The 25832-nt window shown below is 27.0% G+C and overlaps 1 protein-coding gene across 3 annotated transcripts; it reads right to left on the minus strand.

Moving 5' to 3' along the window:
* LOC107447931 (cilia- and flagella-associated protein 45) lies at positions 1-25832 on the minus strand. Of its 3 annotated transcripts, none has more exons than XM_016062972.4 (13): positions 25749-25832; positions 24236-24289; positions 23924-24008; positions 22682-22779; positions 21479-21614; positions 19917-20087; positions 17850-18028; positions 16802-16970; positions 15699-15806; positions 14127-14240; positions 12564-12757; positions 10678-10902; positions 1-998 (listed from the first exon to the last, which is right to left on the minus strand). In XM_016062972.4, the coding sequence occupies exons 3-13, from the start codon at positions 23963-23965 to the stop codon at positions 932-934; spliced, it is 1503 nt and encodes a 500-aa protein (XP_015918458.3). In that variant the 5' UTR covers positions 23966-24008; positions 24236-24289; positions 25749-25832; the 3' UTR covers positions 1-931. The 3 variants fall into 3 exon arrangements, with proteins under 3 accessions (XP_015918458.3, XP_015918459.3, XP_071038201.2); XM_016062973.4 differs by having other exon boundaries at positions 25561-25769; XM_071182100.2 differs by having other exon boundaries at positions 12537-12757; positions 25561-25769.

A 25832-nucleotide genomic window follows, 5' to 3' on the forward strand; every position in this document is an offset into this window, starting at 1 on the left:
TCTCACTAAAGTTTTTATATATATATAATATAAATACATTTTTCTTTAATAATTTTCGCTTACTGTAAGCCATGATGGTTGTCACAAACTTTTTCAGCTCGAAGAGCATGTGTAATAAAACATGGCAACAATCAAATATAGATATAAACTTTTTTTCCAAACATTAACAAAAATTGTTTATGCAGAAAAAAATATAGAACAATTATTATGCAGGGTGAATAAGTATTATCTTTTCAATAAAATCTAAAACTTATCTGATAGTTAAGGTCTGTTATAGATACAAAGTCTTAATTTGTATCTTTTTTATGTTACTTTTTAAAGAAAATTTTAATAAATTTGAAAAGATATTGGAAAAAAAAAATTCCATGTATATCACTCATCAAAAATATTAAATATTGCTATATAAGTTATGTATAAAATTTCAAGGAGACTTTCTCTGGAATAGATTAAAATATAAAAAGAAATTAATATCGGGAATTTCAACTGTTAATCTTGTTTTCATAGGGCTATGGTAGCGAAGAGAATAGTGCCCCAAAATCAGTAACCTTAGAGCTTAATAGTAAATAGCGTTGTAATTAACTGATAGTAAAATCAATTTCATTTTAGAGCTTACTGTTACGTTAGAAAAAAACAATTTGTTAAGACATGTACAAGCAACAGAGCTTAGTTAAAATTGTACATAAAATTTGAAAAGTTAATACTCATTTAACATGTTTAATACTGTAGGTTAATTTTAGCAACATTTATTCTTTGAAAAGTTTAAAATAATACATTGTGTAATACATTTTCCTTAACTAAAACTTGTAACAGTTTTTCTTAAAAAATTTAGTTTAGTTACCATATTTGACAATTTTGATAAATTTTATTAAAAAGTTTCCAATATAAATAATCTATACAAAATATGTACTCAAAAAACCGTTTTTATAAGCCTTTAAGTCTCCTCTAGGTGTGCTTTTCTCATTATATGGTTGATATAAGCTTCTGGTACATCATGTTTCCTAAAAATACATACAATACATTAATCATCTACTAATTTAATATCAAATAATCTTTTTCGAGTTAAAAAATTTATTTTAAATAAAATCCTGATTTTTAAAGAAATATATTTAATTTTTTAATAAATAATAGTTTATTTCAGCTTTAACAAAAAGGAGTTGAAAAGAAAAAAAAATTGTTTAACATGTCAATCAAGACAATTATCATTTTATGGTGCATTTTTGATTTCTATAATATTTGTTATATTTAACTTAATGCTTATTGTTTTACTCAGAAATATATTAATACCACTTAATTTAAGAGTAGCCTGGAAAAGCTATATGGTATACTTGTTTTTGAAAAAAAACTCAAAATTATTTACAAATTAATTTATCTAACATAAACCTGCTGTTGTATCGGTTTAAATGAAAAAAAGAATTTAACGAAAAGGCCGCACTAAAATAATTGATCGTATAGTGTTTTACTAATAAAGATACAACATAAAGGAATGCAATTCAAACGTGATTACAACTAATGAGAAAAGTTAAGCTGAAAAATAAGAATATTAAGTTGAAAATAAAACAAAATCCGTTTAAGAAATAAATCATTAAGTTTATTCATTTTAGAAAAAACAAAATCATCTTGATTATAAAACCTTTAAATGAATTTCACAATTTGCACATGGCTTTACTAGCAGTGTTTTGGAATACATGATTATAAATTGGCACTAACTTTAGCTTAATATTAACAATTAAATTTTGGTTTCATTTAGAGATTAAAATAATTTAGCTGCAGCTAAAAAAGAAAAATAAAAGAAAAAATATAAACTTATCGGGACAGCATGCTTAATATCGGGTAGTCGCTAGCGACCACACCTCCAAGGATCGACGTCTCCAGTAGATGCTAGCAAAGGGCAGAGTCTGAGAAAAAATGGTTTTTCTGCCTTAGTTTGCAGGCGGTGGCGCTGACAGCGGTCCTCTCCAATTGGTCCAGACAACAGGACTCAACCATCATCCTGGAGGGGTGAGCATTTGGTGTCGCCCTCTATTGATGATGAACCGAACTACTTAAGCTTGTATTATAATTACCTTGGTTATTTAAAAGTGCCAATAAATGTTAATAAATATAAAGTGCCAATAAAAGTTAATAATTAAGCATACAAAAATATAAACTGGCCATATTACAAAAGTCTAACACCCATCCTAACATTCCATCTGGGCAAGGAAGAAAAAAAATCAAAGATTTTTTTTTTTTTTAAAGAAACAAGCAACCAATTGCTTGACAAAATCCATTTACCATTTAATTTTTTTTGAAAAACTAAAATTCCAGATGGAAAGTAAGGGAACAAAACTTTGGTTGCAATAGAGTTTAGTAGGTTGAACACTCTCATAACAAAATTTCTTACCAAACTGCCTTTCAGCCACACTACAATTTTCTTCGGTTTCCAAAACCACATAGCCAACTGTTCCACAAACTAGTTTTTCCTAAACTGATGCTGTTTTTCAACTGTCAACCAACGGTAATGGCTTTAAAGTATGTGTTACACTGTAATGGTTATAGGTGTATGTGCCAGGTTGATGCGATTCATAAGGTTTGACTCGCAGGAACCAACCGCTGAGACTGGAATAATGGCAACTGGTCTGCTCATGCCTGTTGTGGTGGTGGTCTCCACGTCTTTAACAACCTCAGAGACGGCAGAGGGCCCTTTCTGCTTGGCTACTGAAGAAGTTATTGGCTAGGATGTTACTGGCAGAAATGAAAGCAGGCTGTCCAAGCTTGGTAGGATCAGACTTACAACTCTGAACTTTTGTTGACATTCGGCAGCAATAAACCGGACTGACCACACACACCCTCACCGCACAGTTTCACAATATACTAAAGCACTTCAACTTTTTCAACTTGAAAGTTCATATACACTACTCTCATCCTTCAAAAGTTTATAACAAGGAACACACATTTTGGCTGAACACTATACTTGTCACAATTCTCACTATACTTGGCAACACATTTAGAACACATTTCAAAAAAAATTTAAAATTTTTCGCTCAACCCAAAACTCCATCACAACCAAACACAGAAAAAAAAATGATAATACAGTACAGTTTGTAAACAAGGGAACAACCGCAACTGCTACCCCAACAATCAAACATTTGTACCAACAAAACATTTGTACTAATAACAAAAAACATTTCGACTCAAAGAAAAACATTAAAAGGTTGTTTCTATATATAAACAAAAAAAAAATTTTTTTTTCAGAACTTAATTTAATTTAGATTTTCCCTTAACATATATTATCAAATTTTCCTCTAAATTAAATAATTGAAATTATTAAAAACTTTATCTTCTAGGTCTTAGATTGTATCTTTGCTGTTGCTGCGGTCGAGGTGTTATTAAAAAATACCTTCTTTGTTTACGTGGAAATTGATTAGATTTTGGCAGTACATCGTCCCTCCCCAGGGAACTACCCGGAAGATTCAAATTTCCATCTAAAACTGAATAATTCTGAATATCATCGTGACGTTTTTCCACCCGTTTAACTCTATCTATATGGACTCTTTTAATGACTTTGTTATTACTTTTTAATTGAATTTCCACATTAACAGGGGATAAAATCTTTGTAATCACAAAAGGACCTTTATTTGGTTTCGATAATTTCTTAGATAAACCTGGCTTGTTTGTGGGCTCATGTAAAAATACTAAATCATTTACTTTTAATTCCTTCTTTTTAGCAACTTGATTTCTATATCTTTCCTGATTTTGTGCTGCAGTTACTAAACTTTCACTTACAATTTTAAAAGAGTCTTTTAATCTTCGTGTTAAATCATGGGCATAGTCTTTGTATTCGGCATAAGAATGTCTAGGTTCTTCAGTTAAAATCTGGTGTGGCAATGTTATCTCACGACCATACAATAACTGAGATGGTGAAAAACCTGTTGTTACATGGTTAGCTGATCTATGAGCCATTAGGGCAAATTCTAAATGTCTATCCCAATCAGTCTGGGTTTCATTAACCAAATGACTCAGGGCATTTATAAGTGTACCATTTAACCTTTCAACAACACCATCACTTTGAGGATGATAGGGGCTTGTGGAATGCTTTTTAATTCCCAATTTAGAATAAACTGTTGAAATTGACTGTGATAAAAAATTTGTTCCTCTATCTGAAATTAAATGATTCGGTACACCATGGCGACTGATAAAAAGCTCTAAAATTCTAGAAACCGTATCACTTTTAATATCTGCAGTAGCATAAGCTTCTGGCCAACGTGTGAAGTAATCTGACATAACCAGGATATATCTATTTCCAGAATAAGTTAAGGGTAATGGACCGACCGCATCAATAGCTACATATTCAATAGGTTTTGAGGCAATAGGCATTCGCTGTAATGGGGCTAATTTTGCTGGTAAATGAGCTCTTCGCTCGTTACAAGAATTACAAGATTTAATAAAGTTTAAAATATTACAATACATACCTTTCCAAAAATAATTTAATTTAATACGCCTTAAAGTTTTACTAAATCCTTGGTGAGCCGTTGTGGGTGAGTCATGACATAAAGTTAAAATTTCGGGTACAACAGTTTTTGGAATAACTAACCTATCTTTCATTTTACTATCAGAATCGTCAAATTTAGGTTTACAATACAGAATATCCTCCTTTAAAAAGAATTTCAATTTATGTTCAGACATATCAGCTTTTGAATTAAGGTTTGTCACAATTTTAACACAAAAAGGGTCAGACTTTTGTTCTATTTTAACTTTTTCTAACAAAATTGGCTTAATGGAGGTAATGTTTACATTATTAACTTGCTCAACTCCTCTGCTTAAATAATCTGCAGTTATGTTTAATTTTCCTGGCTTGTGTATTATATGATGGTCATATTGCTGCAAGGTCATCACCCATCGAGCTATCCTAGAGGTTGGATCTTTTAATTTTAAAGTTTGAGAAAGACTAGCCTGGTCACAATAGATTGTAAATTTACGACCTAACAGATATTGTTTAAAATAACAAACACCATACACTACTCCTAATAGTTCTTTTTCTACAGTTGAATAATTAACTTCAGCTCCCTTTAATTTTCTACTGGCATAAGCAATTGGATGCAAAAATTTATCTTGGTCATATTGACATAACACAGCTCCTAATGCATATTTGGATGCATCAGTACTTAAAACAAACTCATTTTGAAAATTTGGAAGTATTAAACAAGGAAACGTTTTAAGACAATCTTTAAGTTCATTAAATGAATTCAATGCATATTGATCAAATTTAAAATTAGCTTTTTCTTTAGTTAATTGTGTAAGTGGGAGAGCTTTCTCTGCAAAATTTGGAATAAATCTCCTATAAAATCCCACTACACCGAGAAAAGATTTAACCTCAGACTTAGTTTTAGGAATTTTAAAATTGTTTATTGCAGAAATATTTGAATCATCGGGAAAAACTTTTCCATTATTTACTTTAAATCCTAAATATTTGATAGTAGTCATAAGAAATTTACACTTTGATGGTTTTAACTTTAAATTATGCATTCTAAGTCTCTCAAATACTAGCTTTAGTTTATGTAAATGTTCCTCAACATTATCCCTGGATGCAATAATAATATCGTCTAAATAAACACCTATCTGATAAGGATTAAGTCCTGACAAAACAATTTGCATTAATCTTTGAAACGAATTAGGGGAGTTTTTAAGTCCAAATGGTACTCGACACCATTCATAAAGACCGCTTTCTGTGGCAAAAGCTGTTTTATACGTATCTTTAGGATGAATTTTCATTTGGTTAAAACCACTACAGAGATCAATGGTCGAAAAAAGGAAAGAACCTGATAAATTATCAACTAATTCAGTTATGTTTGGAATAGGGAATGAATCTGGAAGAGTTTTTAAGTTTAATTTACGAAAATCGGTACACAGCCTATAACTACCATCTTTCTTTTTAACTAAAATTACAGGAGCGGCATACGGTGATTTACTTTCTTTAATTATACCATTCTCTAATAAATCTTCAATTTGATTATTTAATTCAATTTTTAAATGATGAGGAGTTTTATAATGTCTTTGCCTAACAGGCACTTGATCAGTTAACTCAACCCTATGTAAAAGAGTATCGCAACCCGTTAAATCTCTTAGACCAAAAGCAAAAATATCTTTGTATTCACCCAAAAAATTTTTAAGTTTGATTTTATTCTCCTCATTAAGGTGGTCACATGAAATTCCATTTTTATCAAAATCAAAATCCTCTAAAGATTGTTCAATACTATTACATTTTAGAACTGGTACTTTTTCTAAACATTCTAAATAAGCAAGTTTTGAATTTTTGTTTAAATGGTATGGTTCATTATTAATATTCATTACAGTTATTGGATATGAATTTTCCTGACACTTATTGTTTACAGTCCTATTTATTAAAAGACCTTTTGAAAAAAAATTTTGGTGAGGCTGAATCAAAATTCCTTCAGAATGATTTTTCACTTCCCTACATGTTCTAACAAAAAGAATCTTTTGGGAATTTGGTGGAATAACACATTTACTTTTTGTATATAAATTTACAGGGTTTTCTCTTATACACACATTACAAGTATCAACTTTCTCATTTTCACTACCCAAAAATTTTGTAGTCACAATTTTATTTTCTAAACAATGGTTATCGAAATCAATTTTAAAGTTATGCTCTTTAAGAAAAGATGTGCCTAAAATAGCGAAATAATCTGACGATCCTAAGCATGGGGTGACATAAAAATCTTCATTAAAACATTTATCTTTAATCCAAAATCTAATTTTCACCATTTTGTTGATTTTAACTAAACCACCCGTAAAATTTTGAACGTTTAAATAACATTTTTCAACTTTTAACTTACAGTTTAATTTAGGTAAAATTTCCTCTGAAATTAAATTAAGGGATGAACCACTATCAATTAAGGTTGAAATTTCAACTTTATTTACACTAACATTAACTTTCGGTAAAGATACCCATCTATGATCTGCAAAATTTACATTTAAAGTCGGTACTAAAGGGGTCTCCAAGGGAGAAACGTGTACTACCGTTTTCCCACCCTTTGTTAGTTTAAATTTACGCGACACCTGTCTGTGGTGTGGCCAAATCTGCCACATCGTTGGCACATGATAACAACGCAGTTTCTTGCCAAATGACCTTGCCTGCCGCAACGGAAGCAGTTTCCTTTATTATTTTGATTATTGTCGCGGCGCGAAGTTTGTGCCCTTCTATTATACTGCTGTTTCCTACTGGTACCTGAAAAATTATTTTGACGGTTAGGCCTAATTTCATTTTGGTGACATTGATTCTCCCGCTCTTCCAATTTTAGAGTTAATCTCTCAACCATCGATCTAAGCTCCTTAACTTCGTCTGATGGTGTTGACCTTATAGCGCTAACTACATCCACGGGTCTTGCAACGGCAATAGTGTCTACGTAATTTATGGCATTTCTTTTAAATTCATTATAATTATCCGCACCTGACGCTATAATCCCTCTCAAAATTTCACCTTTTACTCCCTGTTTAGCAGTTGACAGCAAAAGCTCCAATCTATAATTCTCAAAATCTCGCGCGTCACCCGGGACACAATTAAAAGATAATCCCTCAATTCGTGAGAAGAACTGTCTGACCGACTCTGTGGGAAGCTGATATGATGATGTTAACCTAGAAATTGATGTCGCAATCGACGTCGCATTGTTAAATCTATTTCTTAATTCAACCACCACTTCGTCAAAATTATTATTTCGTCGGATGTCTCTTTGAGAATTAAAAAACTCAAGCGCTTCCCCTGTCAACTTAAGTTTAAGGACTAAAATTTTATCTCTATCCTCCCAACCGCAGTAATCAGCAATTTCATTAAGTTTCTCTAAAAAAACTTCAATAGGTGAATTTCCACTAAAACTTGGGATAACTGGCAAGAAATCCGCTAAATTGTTCGTGACAATCATTTGAGGACGCAATTCGTCAGCCATAACTGAATTAAGTTTGCAATAAGCAAAAAAAATTAATTTATCTTAAATTTAAATAGTATTAACAGCTAAAAATCCTCAAAAATAATTTTAACTCAAAATTTTTGACAATAATAGTCTATACACCTTAACATCCTCCAGAATATCATGAAAATACATAAGAAATTTGCAGTGAATAAGAAAAAAAAATTTCATGAGATAAGTATCTCCTCAATTTGTGAAAATAAACATTCTTAAACATTAACGAAGGAAAACATTCAATTTTGAAAATCAACACTTCCAAAATTCTAAGTCCCTAGTTTTTTATAATTAAAAGCAAATTTTACAAAAAGTCTAAATAAATTTCTTTAGTGAATCATAAAATTGAATTACTATTTAAAATCATTACTAAAAATATAAATAACTTAAATAGATGCTAAAAGATTTCGTTCTTAACAATAACACGCACTTTGCTCGCCATTTTCAACAATTCTTATCATTTTCAAAATTTTTACCAGAACACAGAATAATTACAATCAATATAAAACAATGTGGTAAGCAGTTGGAAAAATTTGGGTCTATGGCCTTACAATTAACAAAGCTATCGAACCATGTGCATGGAAATTAACGAACACGTGGCATCAATCCACCGCAAAAATCAAAAATAAAATTAAGTTCCTTAGCAAGGACATTAGAAAATTTCATCAATTACTTAAATTAATAAAATAATTACCTCTCAAAGAATTTAAACCGCAAATACAAAAAAAATTTTACTGACCAGAACTTTCCTAACATCTTAAATTTACCGCGTGGGCCGCTGGTCACGGCACCATTTTATGTTGTATCGGTTTAAATGAAAAAAAGAATTTAACGAAAAGGCCGCACTAAAATAATTGATCGTATAGTGTTTTACTAATAAAGATACAACATAAAGGAATGCAATTCAAACGTGATTACAACTAATGAGAAAAGTTAAGCTGAAAAATAAGAATATTAAGTTGAAAATAAAACAAAATCCGTTTAAGAAATAAATCATTAAGTTTATTCATTTTAGAAAAAACAAAATCATCTTGATTATAAAACCTTTAAATGAATTTCACAATTTGCACATGGCTTTACTAGCAGTGTTTTGGAATACATGATTATAAATTGGCACTAACTTTAGCTTAATATTAACAATTAAATTTTGGTTTCATTTAGAGATTAAAATAATTTAGCTGCAGCTAAAAAAGAAAAATAAAAGAAAAAATATAAACTTATCGGGACAGCATGCTTAATATCGGGTAGTCGCTAGCGACCACACCTCCAAGGATCGACGTCTCCAGTAGATGCTAGCAAAGGGCAGAGTCTGAGAAAAAATGGTTTTTCTGCCTTAGTTTGCAGGCGGTGGCGCTGACAGCGGTCCTCTCCAATTGGTCCAGACAACAGGACTCAACCATCATCCTGGAGGGGTGAGCATTTGGTGTCGCCCTCTATTGATGATGAACCGAACTACTTAAGCTTGTATTATAATTACCTTGGTTATTTAAAAGTGCCAATAAATGTTAATAAATATAAAGTGCCAATAAAAGTTAATAATTAAGCATACAAAAATATAAACTGGCCATATTACAAAAGTCTAACACCCATCCTAACACTGCTGATCAAGGAATAAACTTTTGTTCAACTCATTTAACAATATCACACACACCTCTTTCTCTGACGCCGTGACTATTTCAGTAACAGTTTGTGCAGGACTAAATATTTTGTCTTACCCAGGTAATAGGTTAAAGGCCTTCTTGAGACATATCTTATCATTAAGGTTTATAAAGAAAAATTAATGTAAGATGAATGAAATTTGGCAGTGGAATCTGAAAAGGCAATCCACTTAGAGTTGATACAAATCAAAGAATTTTATCAATCTAAAAAAATTATGGAATTTTACAAAAAATATTCCATAAATTAGTTGAAAGTTTGCTTTATTTATTTATGTGTAGTGTATATGTTATTTATTTATATGTAGTTGTGCTTTATTTATTTATATGTAGCACAAAGTATACCCTAGCCTCATTTGAATTGTAGGTCAAAATACTTTAACCTGAATGTAAAATTACCTTATACTTTAATACACCAAAAATATTTGATTTACAAAATCTTAAACTTATTATCTTGTACAAGATGGGCAAAGTATAGTTTGTCTATCTAAAAACTGCTGTCATGAAAACGAGAAAGAGCACGTGTTAGAGGGGGTTTTGAAACCGCTCACGGACCTTCCTCAGAACTCGTTGTAAATGTTTACCTCACACCCCCACTTGAAATAGTCACCAATAAAGCTCCAGACAAACGGCGAGGGGAGTTCTTTAAACTATAAAACTGAGCGAAAAACTAATTGTAATCCTAACTGGAACAGCTACAAAAAAAACATTGAGAGTGCTATTAATTTCAACATTTTCTGTTAAGAGTAGTTTAAAATGATCATATTAGTCTTAGTAATATTTTGCAGGCTAGATTCATTTTCCTCGCCATATATTACAATACGAACTTCCGAAATACTCACATTGGTATTATATTTAGACATAACACATTTATAAACATAATACAAATAAAGCAAACTTAACTGCATCTATAAATCTTATTGTTATTTTAAAATAAAATTAAATAGCTAATTATATTTTAAAATTTGTGTTTAATTTAATTAAATAAATTTTAAAAATTATAAATTGATTATAAATATAAAAATTACAAATTGATAAAAAAAAATTTTCAATGAAAAAAACAAACTTACTTTAATTCATTCAATTTTTCTTTCTTTAACACATTTAGCATTTCTTCTCTGCGCTTTTCTTCTTGTCTAATGTGTATACCTTCTTTGTAAAACTCTTTTTTCTCATTCATCTTTTCAATTTCTTTTCTCTTTATTTGGTTTTTTAAATCATCTAAATGTTTTAATCTTTCCAATTTTTTAAAAAGGTCTTCACGACACACTCTTTTATTTTCTTCTTTCAATTGCCTGAAAACATGAACCACAATGAATTTTATAAACTTACATTTTATAATGGCTTAAATCTTTATACAGATGAGTAGGGTTCGCTCCACCAATGAAAATTTAGTAGTCCAATTAAACCACCCAGGTATTCATTTAGTGGTCCAAAAACTTAATATGGTAGACAAACTTAACAAATAATTCAAGCTTTACAATTACATAATTCATATTATGGTACATATCAAAAAATTTTAATTGCCGTCTATAACTCCCTACAACTAATTATGTTCCTTAGCCTATAATGATAGAAGATTAATATTTATTAAAATTAAGTGTATAAAAGCTAAAATAAAATTAATAAATGGTTTCAACATAGAGATTAAATTACTGAGACTAAATAAAAGAGGAAAACAAAGAAAGTAAGAGCTAACAAAATTAATTTAATTATATAAGATTTGTTTAATTTTAAATGCAGTCAATTCTACAAGAGTAAAAATATTATTCTATTGATAAACAATTATACTGTCAGTACATGAATGCAAAGCACAACACAACATGTAAATTTGAAATTTCAACATTTAAAATTTAAAAATTTTATACCAGGCACTTTCTGCTATTCCATTTGAATACCAAGCATTCGAATTTCATACCACGAGTAGAACAATAAAATTAGTAAAATAATTTTTTTTAAAAGCATTTAATTTGATGAAAAAAACTATTTCTTGTTACTACTTAGTAAATTCCAAACATATTTCAAAGCGAAAAATTCGTCACCCATGCATATGATTTTAGCAACATTTGTAAAACATTTTGTGACAATTATCTTCATACTGGTATGAACACTACAGAAGAGTGATATTGAAGTTTATAGAATATTCTATCTATTATATTAGTAGTGGGGTGGTATTAAAATAATGTAACAAACTAATAATATGAGTTATGAGAAAGCATTACTTTAAATAAGGTTTGCAAACAAATTTATCTTGAGACACACTCGTATATGTTAATCTATATTTATATATACATATATTCTAAATAATACATTTTTAAGATGGTGAGTTCAGGAACGAATTTTCCTGCTGCATAGAGCAACAAATACTTTATCTTCCAGTTGGAAACTCGCCATCTAACTGACTTATTCTTTCTTACAATTTTTGAGTATGCTACCAGGGGTGCTTTGCACTGCTATATCTGTTACAATAATATATATTTTTAATAATTCAACAGTGATTGTTTTTAATTTGCATTGTAGCCTTCTGTTAGCTAACATTAAACGTTACTTTTTATGAAACAATTTAATTTTTTCACCGACTTTGAACAGCCGACCCAGTTCTGAGTTCAAGACTATCAATATTCATCTCTGCGGCATTTTAATTTTGAACCCAACTCAGAAGACAACGGATCTTTTAAGTCAAGCATTGGAACAAACTGGCCTCTATGGAGGGTTTTTTGATAGAGAGTAATTACATGGAGAGTAAAACCTCTGACAGTTAACCTGATGACAAGGGATTCTAACCCATGATTCATCTATCAATGAGGTTATTTTACGTCAACACTGTGGTCAGTGCGAGCCGAGGTTAGAATTCGTATCAACTAGCCACTTCTAGTATTCTAACCTGGGTCATTTTATTGAAAAGCAAATGCTCTATTCCCTTGCTCACCACAGGGTTAGAAAACAATTAACATACTTCAAGAGAAATTCAAGCTCCTTAATTTCTTGAGCTGCTTTCAATTGTTTTAATTTCTCTTGATATATGATTTGCTCAGTACGGGATTTTTTTAGGCTTTCTATCATTTCCTTCTGTTTTACTGCAGCTTCTTTTTCTCGTCTTCTGTATTTTCTCTCTTTTTCTTCTTGAGCTCGACGTGCTCGAAGAGCCTCCTATAATGTTATAATAAACTGTTATGACATATTTCATAAATAGACTAAAATAATATAGAAAATATGTCCCTGATACTAAAATATATAACAAAATAATTATTCTAAAAATTACACATTGAGAAATATCTTAGCTGAAAATTTACTTCATTTCTATCAGATTAAAAATATTTTTACTAAAATTATATATTCATTTTTATCGGATTTTTATAATTTTAAAGTACATCATATAACAGTGTTAAAAATGTATTTTACCAAGTAATTTTATACAACACAATAAAATTATTATAACTTAGTTAATTTTAAAAGATTAAAAAAATGGCTTTGACAATAACTAGTTAAGGTATGATTCCTCCAAAGAATTTAGTTAATTAAAAATTTGCACTGAATCAATTTACAATTGAATCACTGAACCAAACACAGCTGATTTTTTTATCAACTTGGGTGATCTAAGATTTATTATAATGTATTCACTAATAAGTTTATGATCATCACTAATTTATTTCTACAAATCAGTAAAAAATATTGCCGTTATAAGTAATATATATACATGTCAGAGCAAAGTGGAATGCAAGAAAAACAGATGGATTGTAACCTTCCTTTATTTAAGATAATTTTAAGAGTTGACAGAGTTTAAATCGCATTCCAAAATCAGTGTGCTTGAGTTTTTATCTGAGGGAAAATAACACTAGCACAAGTTTGTCCCTGTGATATAGTATGTCTCATGGAAAAAAGGGAATCCTTAGTAATTACAATTGGTCTATTAAATAGGTCATGGGAATACTATGGTTCTATGGAATTAAAAAGAAGCTTCATTTAGATAAAGAAATAACATAAAAAGATTAGTTACAACTTTTCATGTAACATGCACACACACACATATATATATATATAGCTTTTAACAATGCAACAGTTTGACCATAGAAAAAAACATTTCAAACTGAAACACAACTGCATTAAATCATTCACAGAACCGCATAAGATTCTAAGAACAAATGCAACTGCACTTTGGGGAGGGGGGGAGGATAATAATGCTTTTATTATTTTTTTTTTACAATACTTTCAAAGCATTGTAAAATAGATTCTCTTGCCAAATTGGTAAATCCAATTCACCATTTTCACTGGTGACAGGATGACTATTAATAATAGTATGTAACTAATACTTAGTATCTCTTTTCAATCAAAGGCATACTTATAACTCTGGAACCAATCTTGCTTATAACAAATGCAGTGCATGTATGTTTTTTTTTCCTTTCTTTTTCCATTAGTATTTAGGCGTTTCTACTCATTTCAATAATATGCATTTCATTTCCTACAAGTTCAATTTTTAAAAATCGGTACAATGAAAATGAAAATATGAATTATTTCCTACTTGTTCTGCTTTAATATCAGCAGCTCTTTCTTGTTGTTTTCCAATCTTTGCTAATTCCATTTCTCGCTTTTGTTTAGCTTTTCTTTCAGAAGCTTCTTTTGCTTCTTCTTGAGCCTGGTGAAAGTTTAAAATATAATAATCATATGTATTGATTTTTTTTTCTTCAAAAAAGTTTTTAAAACTTCCTTTCTTATAAAATTAAATGCTATCAATTTAAAACTATATCATTTAAACTTTAGAGTGACAAAATGCTACGAGGAGTTTCTTTGTAATTCACACTTTATTTTGACATTGCAAAAATGTCAATTGATTTTGTTAAAATAATTTTGTGTCTGTTTTGATGAAGTAAGTTACCTAAGTCAAAATTTATAGTTTGTCAAAAAAAAATTAATCACAACCACATTTTTTTTTTTTTTTTTAAATATTAGAGGGGATTTTTAGAGATTTCTAATTATTATGGAGAATTCTCACCTAATGACATCCATGGTATTTAGAAAGTATTATATTTAGAAATTATTGCATTTGAAACTAATAAGGAATCAATTTTAACAAAAAATGAATTGAACTGAAAAAAAGAGCTTAACACTCACCTACTTCTTTTTAAATTTAAAAAAATATCTAAATTTACTGTTTTTTTAAAAAAAATATTTCGAAATAAAATTTTGTTAACTAAATATTTATTTTTGTAATAAGTTTTAGTAGTTGTTTTTCTTTTTTTTTTTTTCTTCTTAAAAGCGAATACATAAAGAAATTTCCCCCTGATAATATCTATCAGAAATCTTGAATGAATAGAAAAGTAACTAATAAATTAATAAGATAATCACATGATTTAAAAGTCTTTGATAAATTATCAATCTTTTTCCTCTTTCTTAAAATAAACTTTTTTCATTTAATTTACAATAAGTCATTTTAATATTTGTTTCTCACATATATTTGTTTCTCATATATATTTTATTTTATACAAAATGTCCCGTATAATAATATTGAATTGTATACAAGTATGCTTCATTTCAAGAAGTTAGCATAAAAAAGTTAAACTTAATAGATTTAAATATTTGTCCAATTCTCTTCAGCATACATCAATAACATTTATTTATTACATTTAAAAAGTTCAATTACATTATTTACTTCAATCCATTTATGATTCAATTTTAATAAATTATTCCCTCAATTTGAATTCACTCATGCCATTATTAATTTTCTGAGTTTGTCTTTTAAAAATGAGTGACAGAATTTTTTAACTTACTAATTCTAGTTATCAATAAAGTAAACTAGTCCTAAAACATCGCTACATTTGATGTGCTCCTTCTATATGTATTTATTAAAAGCTATTTTACTGTTCCGATTTCATCTAAACAAAACTAATTTAATCATAACAAAATTAATCATAAACAAAAATTAATTTTTAAATTCACTCTTTACAGAGTTACTATATTTTTGTTTTGCAAATATAAGTTAAATTTTGATAAATTGACTATTTTGCTTTTTTAAATTCAAGTTAATGTTTCAATGAATTTAACTATTATAAATAATTTATTGCATTTTTAAATAGATGTAATTATTTATTTTTACTGCTTTTAATCTCTGGTATTCTGCTATGATTTTATCTTCCTTCTCAGCTTGCTCTTTTCTGATCTCATCACGTCTCCTTTTTTCTTCATTTTCTTTCACGAGTTCTACCTAGGAAGAAGAAGAAAAACATGTTTAATTAAAAATAATTTAATTTTCTTCAAATTACAATTAAAAAGTTTTATGAAATTTGAACTCTAAGCTATAACATTGGGAGTAAAATTAATTTTCAGATACAACTTTTTTTCTTATAAAATAAACTTTTAAAAAGCCCAAACATTTCAAAAATCTAAACATTCAATTTATGTCTTTAAAATAAATTAAATATTTCAATCTAAATTAATAGTTTTTTCTGCACTTCTTGGAAGCGCGTAATCATTTTTCAATGTTAACGTAAAGCCCGATTTCGGACCTTAATATTGACCCATAATATTTTTCTTTGACAACGTATTATATTACAGGGTACAATAAGGAGAAAAAGTGGCAATTTATAAAGCCAATGATGCCAACTGTTTCACTTCAAGGAAAATATTTTAATAAGTGGTTGATAATTAAAAGCTAACACTTGCAGAATTTTAGTTAATCTTAAATTTATATTTAAAATAATTCAAATTTAAATAAAATAGTATAGTTTAAATAATTTAAATAAAATAGTTAATGAATTAACTATTTAAATAAAATAGTTAATATTTAAAATTCTCGCCAGGAGATAGCTAGAACAAAATGTAGTTTTATATGAACTTTGGAATTATATATGTGCAGTGGTAGCCAAAATAACTTTAAATAAAATTTACTACTCCAAGAATGATACTTTAAAATTAAACTTTCTACTATTAGAAAAAAATTCTCTCAAAATGGAGTAAATTAGCATCTCTGAAAATCCTTTAAAAGTATTATATTATCTATAATTTAATTGTTCCTAAATGAAAGTTTATGAATAAATGAAAATTAATTTTATTTATTATTTTTTATTTATTTTGAAATTTAAATTAAAATTTCTGCTAACAAGGAATGATATATTTATGAAATGAAGTTATAAGAAACTTTCAAAAATAAAAATGTTTATTAAAAAATAATAATAATTTTTTTTTTAAAAAAAAACTTACCAACATAGCTTTTTTCTTTGATTGACGCATTTTCATCTCTTGATAATCCTGCATTTGATCTTTTTTTAATTTACGCAATAATGCTTCTCCTTCTTTAATTTTTCTTTCTTCTTCCATCAGTCTTTGTTCGTTGTTTGCTTTTATTTGCTCCTGGAGTTTCAAAGCCGCTCTGAAAACCAATTTTTTTTACATTAGGATAAGTAAGATTTTAAAAACAAATTATTTTTGTACATTATTTTTTTTTTAAAAATCACGAGAAGGTAAATACTAAAATTTTTCTAGATAAAACAATTAAAATAGCTTTGTAACCCTTTAGTTAAGTTAGTATTCAAAGGGAAAGAGACAGGGGCCCAAGATTGTTGAGGACACAGTTGAAATTCCTTACAAGAAGTGAAATGATTTTTAATTAGGTTTTTAATTGCAGAGAATTTTTTTTATAAACATTTATGTATATTTGCAATGTTCTACAATTTTAATGAAAGAATTTTTCCCATTTAGGGCAAAAAAACTAGCACACATTAAGTTTTCAGCTAAAATAAACACAATAAATTGGAAATTAATATTCTATATTTATGAAAACTGATATTTCAAGAGTCAAAGGAAAACCAATGTTTTAAAAAATCTGTTTGAAAAAGCATACAAAATATGACAATTAGACTTATTGCATTTTGAACAAGGGGCTTGCAATAAATTTTGCCCTGGGGCGTAAATATCTTGTCTCCAGCCTTGTATGCAGTTAAAATTTTTAATTAGTTGAAATTAACCAAATTTAATAAGTATTTTGTGTAATATAGTGAATAGCAGAATTTAATATCAATTTAATAAATGCCACAAAAATTTATAAAAATTAAAAATGTGTTGTAATATTTGAATGAGCTTTCCTTTAATTCTTTACTTTATTTTTTTTAAAACGTACTTAAAGCTAAAGTTAAATAGCTGCAAAGTTTTGACTTAATGTATTTTAACCTACTTTAAACCATTTAATATAAGGATCAAACTTTTATAAAACATTAGAAGAATGATTGTAGAAATCTATTTGAATTCTTACTCGTGAGAAGCTTCTTGTTTTTTCTTAACTATTTCTTGGTCCTTTACAACACCTTCTCTTCTTTTTTGCTCCATAGCATCATCAGCTAAAACATCAGCTTCAGCAAGTTTCTTCTTGATCTCTTTTTTCTCAGCAACTTGAGCATCTCTAATAGTTTGAACTTTTGCGTTTAATATCAACTAATAAAAATTTGATAAAATGCATCAGAAATTTGATTCAGCACATTTAAAAAATAAAGTAAATTTTTTTTTAAATTAAATCTTAGTTTGAAAAATAGTTAATACATATCTAATTAACATTTTACATGCGCTATATAATTTCAAAATAGGTCGTACTAGAGTCAGTAAATAATATGAGAATATCACAGTTCAAAGGAAGAAATTTAAGTTTCATATATCTTTGTGTATCCTACTATAATTTAGAGATGTAACGAATATTCGGCCAATTTTCGGTATTTTGCCTTTTGGCTGAATATTTGGCCGAATGTTCAGCCAAATATTTGGCAATGCATTTTCTTATATTTTTTTCTTCCTTTTTTTGGAGGGGAGGAGTAATAAATAGTAATCTAAAGTCGTATTTTTTACTATACAATATTAGAAATAGTTTTGACACATATTTATTAAGTTCTAAAACTTGCAAACTTTTGTTCTGAAAGAAAAAAGCTTGAAGAATTTAAATTAGATTATTTTATATTGAACTGTAATTTTTTTGTATTGCTTATTTTTTTAAAAAAAATTTTATTCTGGCAATCAAGTCAATCAAGGCAATCAAGTCAATTTCGTCGTTTTAAAGGGGAGGATTTATAATAAACTTAATTTTTTCATTGCCCTTTTCTTAAGACAAATAACCGATAACATAGAAAATGGTAATTTTCAATATTAAAATAATATTTTAAGAGCTAAAAACAATTGCTTTCTATTTATCCTTTGGTTTTTTTAATAACTTTTCTTTTAATCAGCGTTTTTATTATGACACAAAATTTCTTTTAAAATGTTTCTTATGAACGTTGTTTTTTTATCATCCGCTTCTTCTAAAACTATAGTAATGTGAAAGAGTTCAATTGAAATTTTTCTCTCCTATCTTCTTTCTGGGCTTTTACTTGAAAATACAGTAATTTCTTATGTTTTACTTGTGTATATAATCTTTTCTTAAGAGCGGTTTAATGAAACATTTTTAAAAGCGTTTCTGATAGACTACATCTCCATTAACGTTTTATGTATTCTTTTTTTCCGAACAATATTATTTTTAGCATTAAAGTTTTGTTTTAAGAATTACGAGGATTTTTTTATTTTTATATTTCTCATTTTTTCAACTTTTCAATTTTCGCTTGCTTTTCTTTTTTAATAGTTGTTACTCATTTTTTTATTAATCTTAAATATTTCTAATGGATAAGCATTATAGCTTTTTACTTCATACCAATAATATATCTAAGTTTTGATTATTTATCAGTAATGACTAATAAACAATAATAATAATTATTGTTTATTAGTCATTATTGATAAATAATCAATAGTATATATAAATAAACAATAATATTTATTATAACTAAACAATAATATTTATTATAACTAAACAATAATATTTATTATAACTAAACAATAATATTTATTAAGATTTTTTTTTTTTTTTTTAATTTTTGCTATTGGGTCACCGAATATTCGGATTTGGTTGATTGTTTGGCCCAATATTCAGTAATTGGCTATTTGGCCAAATCACTATTCGTTACATTCCTACTATAATTATAAATAAATTTGAAAGTATTTTCATAACTGTCTGAAAAAATTTATATTACACCTTAGACTGCTGTTGTGTGTTTCCTTAGACTCTATAAATTTATATACATTTCTATAGCTTTAAACCATAAATTATTTGTGTATTTCTCATAACTTTACTTCAAAAGTTTCATAAAATTGCTTAGAATGTTTTAAAACCTTAATTTTTAATTTTACAATCAAGTAGACATCATGAATGTGATGTGAGTGTAGTTTTGTTAGAAAAAAAATACAAAAAAAAAATAATAATAAGATGAAGTTTGTGTAACAACTAGTATTTGTAACATTACATTACCTTGTTCATTTCTTTAATCTCTTCATTCTGTTCTCTTATTAATTCATTGGCTTTTTCTCGCATAATTTCCATTTGTTTTTTTGCTTCTTCTTCTAATTCACTGAGTTTTTCATTCTTTTTACGCACAGCATCCCAAGCCTCTAACTCTGCTTTCCTTGCTTCTTGTTCCTCCTTGAAATTAAAAAAAAAAATTAAACAAAGATTATTTTTATTTCATAAAAAATATATAATTTTATTTCATATGAAAACAAAGACTTAATACATATGATCATAATGTATATTATTGAAACAAACCTTATATAAAAATTTTAAACATGAAAAAAATATTAAAAACTAATAATTTTAATTTGCAACAACTGAAAACTTGCATGCAAATTTCATCAATTAATTAAATTTCATATCTTCTAAATTTTTATAATTTAACTAATTTTCACAGAAGCAAAGAAAAAAGAGTATGAGGCACCTAATGCAAAAAAAAAGAAAACTAAATTTATAGTTAGTTTATGAAAAATTGACAACAGTTTTCTCAATACTAATTTAATTAGTAACAATCCACTCACAAATTTCATATTTCCATTCTCAGCTTAATTTTAATTCGTGTGAGGGAAAAATTGCAGAAACTTTAAAAACTATGTTTAAATTACCTATAATTTTCCAAATTTTACCACTTCATAAATTTTCTACTTGTAGTCCTTTTAAATGAAATAAATGTGTGAATTTATCAGGGATGAAATGGAAAGAAAAATAAATAAATAAACAGAAACATGATTAACTTTTTTTATTTATTTATTTTTTGTTCCACTACATCTTACAATAAAATCCTAGATGTTTTGTTTTCGTTCATGTTAATATAAGTTATAAAAATTTTACAATAGATTGTAGTAAATCTTGATAACTTTATTTAGATAAAATCAGTTTATTGAAAGCCAATACAAAGGTTTAAAATTAAACTTAGGACACATCTAGAATTTTACAAGCCGTAGAAGCAGAAATGCTTTGAAACTCTTGGCATGAAAGCAATATGAAAAAATTAATTTAACATTAAAAAACACTTTTTAATGTTTATGACGCAATTAAATAAAATTTTAATAGTGGTTACATTTTACGTTTAAATTATCTATAGATATATATCATAGTTTTTGAGAAAAATAATTAACATGTTCTTTCCCAGGAATGTACTTTCATTTTTCCAAATTTCAAAGATCCTGGGATTCATCATTACTTTAAATCTCAAAATTTGTTTATCATGTTTACAGATAATAGCATGGCTATTTTAATATATTGCTCAAGATAGTTTCTCTTGTACATACAGAATATGTGACCATAAAAATTAAAAATTTTTGATGAAAAAAATTTTTTTTTAATATTTGACATTTTTTACTTTATATAATCAAGCAATATAAAGTATAGTCATTAACAGTGATAATCCTTAAATTTTATGTTGGGCTAAATTTAGTTAAAACAGATGTGAACAAACAAAAGTTGAAACACATGTTTACTGACTATGTTCCAGGTAATTATTAATAATCAATAAGTTTCCAATAAAAACTTATTAGTCTTACTTGAAGCTTATTTTTTGCATTTATTTTATCTTCTTCATCTTCACTTTCAATGATTCTGCTGGCATTCTTTTGAAGCTGATTAAGTTTTTCATTATTTATTAATGCTTTGTATTGCTTTTTTCCTGTTCGGGGAACACTGTAAAAAAGAACAAATTTCGCATACAAAATCTCACATGTTTTAAATATAACCTAAAGATCATTTGCAGCTATAAAATTTAATTTTATTACAGTTTAAATTGACGTAAAGCAATTTTGATGATGTTAAAAAAAAATTTTAACATAAATATCACAGAAACAATGATATCTATCAAAAATCTAAAAACAGACAGATGTATACTATTTTTAACTATCTTTCAAAACGGCTAATTGCAGAACTACATAAGCATAATTTTTTCAGAAAAAATTAAAAAGAGCAAAAAATATTGTATGCTTTATATTTTTAGTTCTGTTTGGATTAAGACCTTGTATTTTACATGTATAGAAAGATACTGCCAGATACTTCATCAGTTTATTCGTTAAGAGTAAATATACTTCATCAGTTTATTCATTAAAATTATATAAAAAGAAATGAAAGTTAAACTTGAATTTATCCTCCCTATCTCCACCATTTTGACAATTGAGTTCAGTCGAGAGGAGAAATACCTCTTAATATGTACAAAACAAGGAGGGCAAATTTCTTCCACGCAGAAAAAGAAACATGAAAAAAGCTTCCCCAGATGAAAAAGTTTCAGCATTTCTTCAAATCCAATTAGAAGAAATTGTTATAAATTATGTTATTTTATAAAATCTCATTTAGAAAAAAGTATTAACTTCCAAACTATTCAATAAATCATTTTCAAACATATGAAAACTTAAAAGTAACAACAGAAAAGGAAAATAAACTTAATTAAATTCTTAAGAAATTGAAATGACTATAGTCCCTCACAATTTTCCATAAATGAATATAGTAAAACCTCATTTTATAATTATATAAAGTATTGTCAAAATATCATATTCAAATTTTAATAATAGTACTAATTTAAAAAATCATATACTACTAAACATATACACTTATGCAAATCACATAATTACTTTACAATTACAATTGTCAAACTAATTTCAATAATCAAATACAGTTAAGCATGAATGTAAAAAATCTTAAAACAGATTTTCCTATTATATTTGAAATTTATTTTTAAAGGTAGATTTCAGAAGAAATCTCACACTAATTTTCTTGCTAGATCTTGAGATAAAAAATAGATTTCTTCTCTATGATCTGGTGTAACATCTATGAGTTTTACAGCTGGGGCTTTTGATTTATACTGAAAATAAAAAATATATAAATGTTTTAACAACATCATAAGAGCAATTCACATTAATTTTTTATTCCAAAATAGTAAAAAATTTAGTTGATAACAAAATAACAACATAAAGCTGAGTAGAAAAAATATATTTCAATAAATTAATTATTTCACAAAAAGTATGAAATAAATTTGATTCAGAGAAATATTTAAGTTTAAGCATGAGTTTTAAAAAAAATTTAAACTAAATTAGTTAGTTGAAGAAATAGCTATTTAAAAGCTCTTAATTTTAAAGCTTGTTGAATGCAGCTCAAAAATTGTTTATTCTACAACTTAATTTTTCTCAAAACAAACAGTAACTTAAATATGCCAATATAAATTTTGGCATATGCATATGTATACACAAAACGTTGAAATAGATACTGATATTAATTACCTATTTAAATAAAGAAAAAAAACTATTTTTGATTAATTAGAAATTCTGAATGTCTTTCCAGTACTAAATTGAAGGGCTAGAGGTTTATTTCAATTTAAAATTGAGTAGCCCAGAAGTAAAACTTGCTATCGATTTTTTTTTCCATGGAACACAGAGAATGAGGAAAGGTATGGCCATGTATATAGCTAATATTTCTTTAAAACTTGAACACTCTAGATTTTACTAACACTTGCCAGCCCCAAATACCACCATACAATCTAATATAACTATGTCCATTACCAAATTTGGCTTGTTTGAAATTATGTCCTTCTATTAGGCATTAAAAACAATGACAGAAAGTATATTAAAATAAAATAATTGCTTTCAGCTAACTAAAGTTTTTGATAAAATATTGTAAATTACTAAACTTTTTTTAAGCAGTGCATCTAAGCAAGTGAATAGGTTGGTTAAGAACAAAATTGCAGCAAAATTAAGGTTGTTAGAAAGAGATACTTTAGAATTTTGATCTTTCAAAATATTTTTCTATTAACTAAAACACAGTTTACAAATTCTGATCTGAGAAAATTTTTAAAACAAATAAAATATATATTTTACTATTTTAATAACTTTCTTTGCAGGCATAGAAAAACATAATTAAAAAACTAGTTATTTCACAACATTAAAAGAGAATTCACATTAAACTGCTTTAATTTTGTCAGTGAATAGATATTATTAAAAATTCTTCCTCACCAACTGAGATCTAACAGCTTTATTTCTTAATGAAGCCATCATATTTCAAAACTAAAGAGAACTATTTTCATATTCTAAAAATAACCTGTAAAAAGAGAATATCATAGAATGTAAAAAGAATTTCATAATTAAACATTTTCAAAAGATATATTTGGTTTATTGAATATAAATAAATCTAAGTTTATATATTTAAATTGCCAATTTACAAGATGGTTATGCCATTCAAATTTACAAACTACAATAGTCATCTTAAAATGGTTTAACCAAATGATCCAACTGGCCAGATTTATGTAGGATAATGCACATTTTTACCTTTTCTGGAGAAAAAATATTTTTCCCAAAAACCAGTCTTTATCTTCAGATTTTCTGAAAAGTGTAAGAAAATATTATTATTTTCTTTCCATTTAATAATATCTATGTGTTTACATTATAATTTTGTACCCATAATATAGAAAATAAATTTAAAAATTTAACTTCTGCACACAAAATTAATAATATGCTAAACTACAGCAACTGCCGACACTAAGCTTTTAAAAAGGGAGAAAGAAAGTTAGGTAAAAAATACTGCCATAGCTATTTTTTTAAAAAGTCACCCAGTTATTCAGATTTTTTGTTCTACTAGATCAGCTTTATTCAGAATAATCAGCTCTCTACTATACTTATAACTTCCTTTCAAATATCAATAATTTTGGTAACATCAAGAGAAAATATACAAGATTAGAACTTAAATATATAACATACAAAAGAATAAAAGTTATGGAAAATCTATTTCACTGTCTAATATTTGTTACAAAATGTTTGTAAAAAACATATTTTAATGAAAATGACCATCAAATCTTTTTTCTAATTCTAAACTAATGACAAATCTGCTTTAAAACTGTAAAAAAGAAATTTAAAAAATAGAATTCGGAGAAATTGTTAGAAGTTAGCTCAAAGTATTTTAAAATCATAATTTTTTGTATCCATTAGAAATAATTTTTTGATGAAATTGTGGAAAACAAGTTCAAAATATTTTAAAATCATTATTTCTTTGTATATACAAAGAAATTATGATTTTAAAATATTTTTGTTTTAAATATCCATTGTGAATAATTTTATTTCTTCATATTAATCCCTGTATCCATTGGAATATTCTTCAATAACTTAAAAATAATTAAAGTATGTTAACACAAAACTCAATAGTATGTATAAATAAAAAATATTAAGAAGCTGAGAAACAAACATTTTGAAACTCAAGTGAACAGAAGTTGAAAGTTCATCAAAAATTCGTTCACCACATACTTGTGTATTATAAACTAAAATATGATGCTGAAATCAATGTCAAATGAAAATTAAAAATTAGAGAACATAATTTCTTTTCTTTCTATCATTCTTAGAATAACTGCTATTAATTGTGTACTATAACAAAGATATAGACTGTATATCATAACAAACGCAAAAAAAAAATTAAATTAAGAAGATGTTTAAAAGAATAATTTAAATAATAATCAACTTATATTAATAACGGTATCCAATATTAATTGGGAATTTATCTTTCAACTTTTATAAACTTGAAAAGCAATTAAACTTTTAAAAAATTAAGAAGTCAGTTAAAAAACTTAAAGAAGAAAAGTGGTAAAGTTTCAATAAATTCCTACTTCAGATGTAAATAAATGGTATTGAAATTATAGTATATTATAGATATAGATATACTATAGATTAGAAAACTTTAAACATTAAATAATTTTAAAGGAGATTTCATGGAATTTGAAAGGAAACACATAAGTTATTTCTTTCCCAGTAGGTAGAACTTTTCTTAAAACAATTTAAATAAATGTCACATTACTTCATTTTTTGAAAAACGTGAAAACCAAGAAGCAAACTTTACAATTTGTTACCATAGTAACAGTATCGAGAAGAGCTATAAGCT

Source organism: Parasteatoda tepidariorum, chromosome 4 (assembly GCF_982258835.1).
Source record: "Parasteatoda tepidariorum strain Cologne lab strain chromosome 4, Ptep-v5.0, whole genome shotgun sequence".
Classification (NCBI taxonomy): Eukaryota; Metazoa; Arthropoda; class Arachnida; order Araneae; family Theridiidae; genus Parasteatoda; species Parasteatoda tepidariorum.

Bases quoted from the DNA above. Each gene is read 5' to 3' on its own strand.
- LOC107447931 (XM_071182100.2), bottom strand. From the start codon at position 23,965: ATGATGGCTTCATTAAGAAATAAAGCTGTTAGATCTCAGTTG. The intron at 22,780-23,923 runs GTGAGGAAGAAT...TTTTATTTTCAG, and splicing joins AAGCTGTTAGATCTCAGTTG to TATAAATCAAAAGCCCCAGC. The intron at 18,029-19,916 runs GTAATGTAATGT...AATTTTTATTAG, and splicing joins AGATTAAAGAAATGAACAAG to TTGATATTAAACGCAAAAGT.